The 6,612-nt window shown below is 34.2% G+C and overlaps 1 protein-coding gene and 1 long non-coding RNA gene across 3 annotated transcripts in view; one reads left to right on the forward strand and one right to left on the reverse strand.

Annotated features, from left to right (window-relative positions):
• Nucleotides 1–429: 429 nt before the first annotated feature.
• LOC109210116 lies at nt 430–2,606 on the reverse strand. 2 transcript variants are annotated; one of them, XR_002065488.1, is made up of 3 exons: nt 2,464–2,606; nt 1,595–1,661; nt 430–775 (listed from the first exon to the last, which is right to left on the reverse strand). It is a non-coding gene; the product is annotated as an uncharacterized LOC109210116 (long non-coding RNA). The 2 variants fall into 2 exon arrangements; XR_002065487.1 differs by having other exon boundaries at nt 1,595–2,605.
• A 3,187-nt stretch (nt 2,607–5,793) lies between these two features.
• The window catches only part of LOC109210117 (guanosine nucleotide diphosphate dissociation inhibitor 2), an 8,390-nt gene continuing 7,571 nt past the window's right edge, over nt 5,794–6,612 (forward strand). The window contains exon 1 of the mRNA XM_019373487.1: nt 5,794–6,055. Within this exon, the coding sequence (XP_019229032.1) occupies nt 5,969–6,055 (87 nt within the window). The 5' untranslated portion in view covers nt 5,794–5,968. The remainder of the gene's footprint in view (nt 6,056–6,612) is intronic.

Consider the following 6,612-nt stretch of genomic DNA (forward strand, 5'->3'; position numbering starts at 1 on the left):
ACGTCTTTTATGCTTAACAAGGTGGATTGCTCTGATGGTAAGCACCCTCCACGGATGCCGAGGGTCTATTGGAAACATCCTCTCTACCCTAGGGTAGGGGTAAGGTCTGCGTACACACTACCCTCCCCAGACCCCACTTGTGAGATTATACTGGGTCGTTGTTGTTGTTGTCTTTTATGCTTAACAATGGTGCTTTTTTCTCATTGCATTGTTTAAAACAAGAGTGTAAGGGAGAAACATGACCCAATAATTCAGGTGTAAATTTGTTGATGTAAGAACTTACTGGTTCAAACTTCTTGCTAACTATTGCATATAAGAGTGGGAGAAAATGGGACAAAAGATATTAAACAATTCATAAAGAGAAAAGAATTTGCATAGGAAAAAAAAACATAAGAACTGAAGAAGAAATCAAGGAACTGTATCTTAAACTTTTTCGAAATGAGGCTCTGGACTTATTAACTGTTACTTGTGAGATTCTGGACATATTAACTCTTATAAATCATAATGAGAGTCTCTTACCTTTACAAATGGAGTACGTCTATGGAAAATGTTGCATTTGAAAATTATTTAAATAGAACAGTGGACCCAAATAATGATACATCCTATTGACTATAAATTTGATATTCTTTTGAAATCTAAAGTTATTTTCCAAGAAAATCTCACCATATGGATACTGCAACTTTAGAGGGAACTCCTACGCACAGCTGGCATCAGCAAATAGGTTTTGCAACTCCAGCTTTCACAAAGATAGTCAAGCATATCATTGCAACTCCAGCTATTAAAGTATAATAAAATTTACTATTGAGTACGTAACCAAAGTATTCAATGACTTTTCTAGCTGAATAAATCAATTGACTGTTTTAAAATAAGAAAGACAGTGGTAGAAATATAAGTTGTGGCATCTCATTTTTATTATTCCACCCAAACATTCAGTCAAGAAGCCAGAAGCAACAACAATTACATCAAAACCAGTTAAGTATATTGTCAATATTAAACTTTGACATTCAAAATTTAGTCCAGAAAGAGTGACATAGAGAAATGCACAACGGATGCTACCAGCTAATACAATGTGATTCTCACCTCATAGAATCTGGTGGCTACAATGTTTAAACAAAAGCCCAAGCACTCTCGTACATCTCTATTGCAGCATCATCTATAATCTCTACTCTACAACTACCTTACGCTCAGTGGCGGATTCAGAATTTTAAAGTTGTGGTTGCTCGCCGATTAAAATTCTAAAAGAAGTGAAAAAAAGAGTTTAGTTGTGGGTGCTCACTCAATTTTTATCTAAATATTTTTATAGTTGCCTATGCAAATTTACTAAATATGGTCAAAGTTAATGGGTGCTTTAGCACCCACAAATGCCTAAGTAGATCCGCCACTGCTTACGCGTTTCATCCAATTCTACTTCTGAAAGAATTGAAAAATCAATTTAGTTCGGATCAGAGTGGCCTTCTATATCATATACCAAAGACATTAACATTTAATCCTTCTTAGGTATAAATCCAAGAAAAAAGGAAATAAAAGTACTACTCATCGAGAAAAAATCCATCTAAATCATAACGTTTTGAAAAGAGAAAAAAAGAAGGTATACCAACTGACAGAAAAGTATCTAATAATGCAGATACCCCTTTCATTACGCATTTGTCACGCCGTAAGAGCTGCCGCCGATTGATGAAGCCACATGGTACATGAAGCCGTCCAAAGAATAAGAAAAAGAATAGATACACCCATTAATATTTTATTGAAAAGTTCAAGAAGTTTGCGATATTTCAAAAGCAATAAACACTCCAAAAAAAAATCATAAGTATCCGTTGAAAAATATGAGAAATCCATTTTATTTCAAAAGCGTCAAAGACCCGTAAGGAGGTAACAATTAGGGAAAAAATAAAAAGAAGAAAAAGCATAAGGTCTTAACATCTTTACTATTTATATCAGCTTATATTTGGTTCTATTTTCCAGAATTCCAGCACTTGCGAATCCAGAAAATCATCTTCCAAAACCATAATAAAAAGACCACCATTTTTTACATTGAAGAGCTTCAAGTTTTACCCCCAAATAGTCAAATTAAATAGGAAATAAGGCTACCTATCTATATCATCAATCCATTCCTTAACTGAATTTGAAGAGACATTTTAAAATTCAGAAAGAAGTCTAAGGCAAATGAAATTACTACTATGATATGTTTCTTTAGAGTTATCTACTCCCCTCCATTTTATACATAACAAACCTTTCTCCTTTTATTTCTTCTCTGTATTTTTTAATTCAAAGTTCCCATCTTTCATTTCCTATATAGACAAAAAATGTCGAACGGAGACCATATATGGAAAGACAAAATGACAAAAGATCAAGGAAGAAAGATAGAAGAATAATAACCACATCAACCATGAATTTAAGTAATAAAACTGGGAAATTCGAAGAAAACCTGAAGAAGATTGGCAAACAATTGGGAGGAAAACTGACCTGAAATTGCAGCACCCATGTGAGAAAATGAATAGAACTCAAAGAGAAGTCTTTGGAAGACTGAAGAAGGGCAATGATGTTTCTTGAAATTCTAATTGGGTTTGTTGTTTGAAATAAGACAACATTGAGTGAGAACACGTGACAGAGTTAAATGTGCACATTTATGATTGAATTAAATTTATAAAAATGCCCTTGGTCGACCAACTTCTCTTTTCTATATAATAAATATAATTCCAACAATCTATTGTTATTTTTATCATTTAATTTCGGATTGGAGATGAAAATTGGGGAAAAATTAGAAGAAAGTTCTTAGACCTAGAATTCGAGTTTTGACTGGGTATTCGATATTGGATTTGAATAATTTTAGTATGGTTAGACTCGTGAGAGTATGGGGATTCTGAAAATGTAAATACCCGATTCCGAGTCGGGGGCCCGGAGGGCGTTTTGGTCATTTTACCTAATTTCGTGTATTAGCTTAGAATTTAATTGTAGAATCAGTTACTTGAAGTGTTATTTACATTATATAATTGAATTGAATAGATTTGGGCCATTTGGAGTCGAGTACTCGTGGCAAGAACGTGGTTTCGGGTTAATTTTGAGCCGGTTCGAGGTAAATGGCTTGTCTAACCTTGTGTGGGTGACATTCCCCTTAGGATTCGTATTGTGATAATTGAAATGCCTTGTACGTGAGGTGACGAGTGCGTACTTGTGCTAATTGTTGAAAATCCGATTTTCACTGAAGTAGCTTTAATTGTATTTTTCATTTCTTGCTTATATTACTTGGGATTTAAGCCTGCTGTTAGCTTAGAGAAGCATGTCTAATTGACTTAATTATTTTATTTGCTTAAACTGCCTTATTTGTGTTATGTGAAGCACGTTAGGTTAGAATTTCCTGTTTTTGCCTTGGAATGAAGTTGAACTTAATTGAGAATTCCTTGTGTTATTGCTGTGTGTTTTACTTTGGGACTACGGGACGGCATCCCGGGAGACCCCCTGTACGTATTATTGATTTGAACTGAAGTGCGGGATACCGAGAGGTTCCCAACGCGTATATTGAGGATACCAAGAGATCCCTAGTACATATTGAGGATACCAAGAGATCCTCGGGATACCAAGAGATCCCTAGCATAAATTGAGGATACCAAGAGATCCTCGGGATACCAAGAGATCCCTAGTACATATTGAGGATACCAAGAGATCCCTAACATAAATTGAAGATACCAAGAGATCCTCGGGATACCAAGAGATCCCTAGCATAAATTAAGGATACCAAGAGATCATCGGGATACCAAGAGAACCCTAGCATATATTGAGGATACTAAGAGATCCTCGGGATATTGAGAGATCCCCGGTTATTATCTCTGTGAATGATGGTATTCCTTGTGATTGTTTTTGTCTCTGTTTCAGTTGTTGTTATCCTTATTATCCTGTATTTTTTCTTACTGTTAGCTTTCAACTGTACTGTTTATTCTTATTCTGTTATACCTTATATTTCATTTAATCTCAGTAGGGCCCTGACCTTCCTCGTCACTACCCGACCGAGGTTAGGCTTGGTACTTACTAAGTACCGTTGTGGTGTACTCATGCCCTTCCTGCGCATGTTTTTGATGTGCAGATCCAGGTACTGCGACTCAGACTTATCACGCTTGAGGCGAGGCGCTTGTAGAGACTCCGAGGTATATCTGTCGCGTCCGCTGACCGAAGAGTCCCTTTCTACTCTTCCCTTAAGTATTAGCCCTTCTGTATTTCCTTTCTTTGTTAGATATTCTGGAGTTAGATACTTGTAGACATTCAAAAGCTTGTGATCATGAGATTCCGGGGTTTGGGAAATGTTATTTGTTTCGAGAGTTAATATTGTGTATGCCGAGCGGCATTTCAAACACTATTTTATTTCACTATTTCGGTTTTTAATTATTTCTTCCGAAAATGTTATTTATTTTCCGCATTGTTAGGCTTACCTAGTTGTAGAGACTAGGTGCCGTCATGATGGTTCACGAAGGGCGAACCGGGGTCGTGACAAATGATCACTTATCTAAACAAAAAAAACGGATCCATCAGGTTAAGTTATAGTGAACATGGAGTTATTTGTATTTGTATTGGTGAAAAATACAAATAGATTGTGAGAAAATAAATATAGATAGTAAAATGATTGAAGAAAGCACAAACTAGTATTATATTATTAAAATAATAAATAAATATAAATTACTACTTTTAGTAGGATTACTTCACAAATGATGTATAACAAAAAAAATTGATTATCAAATTACTCAAATAAATAAATATGATTATCACACCATTTCTCAATCAAACAAAAATAATATATCAAAAAATATCATTGAAATAACGGTGGGTCAGGTCCTAACGAATCAGGTCAGCAGATTTTGGTTGGGTCCGGTTATTCATTATTTAAGAAAGACAAAATAGTGGTTCCGTTAAACTAAGGGCATGAATGAGTAAGTATTGGACGGATTGGGCATATCTGTGCCAAAATATTAACGACGGACATATCTGTCCTAATTCGCATAGTTCACTGGCATATATGGCCCTTTTCCGTTAATTTAATAGTAATGGACAGGAGGCATCTTGGTTGCTTCAGTCACGATCCCATGTACTTTGCTAAAGAATATGCTTTTGAGCTATTAGGACTTTAACCAAAAAGAAAAAAATACTTTATATTTGTATTAATTTATATGATTCATTTTATTTCGTTTGAAAAGGAGTAATACATTCCTATATTAAGAAAGTATTTAACGGTAAACTTTCAATTTTTTTTGAAGGTGAGAAATAAAGTAGTAAACAGTATAGGATGACTTAGACTTGCATTTTATTTGAAAAAAAGATGAAGTTTTGTAAGTGGAATAAAAGTTTTCACCAAAACTACCCTAAACGAGATTTTGGTAACTTGAAAAAAAAAATTTAATTTTTTTTTTTCAAAAACTAATCATATTCCACTAACAAACAATATTTTCAAATTTTTTTGAAAAAAAGTTACCAAAATCTATGACCAAATGGGAGCTTAATTTTGGTTATTTTTTGAGTGATCCTATTTCTAAAGTCCAATGAGCAGGTGGTATATATGGTTATTTTTATTGAATAAAATTTCTGATTTTCATTGAAAAAAAAGAGAAGAAAAAAGCTTTCAATTTAACTTTTAATGGGGTAATTTAGATCACCAAATTTTAAATGTCTTTCATCCTATCTTAGTTTCCATTCTAATCAAAATCATCACATGAAATGGAACAAAAAGTAATATAATTAATATAAATGAATTATAAAAACGAAATTAAAAAAAAACTTTTTAATATAAAAAATAGGAACATAACCCTTTGTTGGCGTTTCCTTGTTCCATCATCAAAGCATACTTGTCATATTTTAAAAACAGAGTTCGTCAGCAACACAGTCTACTACTCCTCCTCTTGGCATTTTAGCTTTAAGTATAGAAGAACCCTAACTATCGGAGTAGATCTAAATCTCTTTTATTAATTTTGTGTGTCGAAAGAAAAAGATGGATGAAGAGTACGATGTGATAGTGCTTGGCACAGGCCTCAAGGAATGTATCCTCAGTGGTCTTCTCTCTGTTGATGGTCTTAAGGTTTTTTCATTTATGATTTCTGATTCTTATTAAATAGTATATATTATTACTTACAGTTTCCGCCTTTGGATTAGCTTAACGATGTTTATCTACTTTTGATTTCTTTGAGATCAGTTTCTTCCTTTTGTTTGATCTATCTTGTGGATTTTCAGTTCTTTTTTGGAATTTTTTTTATCCCTCAGTTTCTTTGTGCTATCGCATTTACTTTTCAATGGTTCATCACTTGCCATATCAGAATCCCTTTCTTCATGAGTTTCACATGTACTTGCCATAATTCAATTCGAGCTTAACTTCTAGGTGTAAAAGATACTTACACAATCAGGTCATTTTTAAGGTAATTACAAGTAAAGAAACCCGATAAAAATGGTAACGAACATGTAATAAAAGATAACGACAACAACAACAACATACCCGGTATAATCCCACAAGTGGGGTCTGGGGAGGGTAATGTGTACGCAGACCTTACCCCTACCGGGGAGGTAGAGAGGCTGTTTTCAATAGACCCTTGACTCAAGAGAAGGTGGAAAGGAAGAAAAGGGAAGAAGAAGAAGAGGGGG

The sequence above is a fragment of the Nicotiana attenuata genome, unplaced genomic scaffold, assembly GCF_001879085.1.
Source record: "Nicotiana attenuata strain UT unplaced genomic scaffold, NIATTr2, whole genome shotgun sequence".
Lineage (NCBI taxonomy): Eukaryota > Viridiplantae > Streptophyta > Magnoliopsida > Solanales > Solanaceae > Nicotiana > Nicotiana attenuata.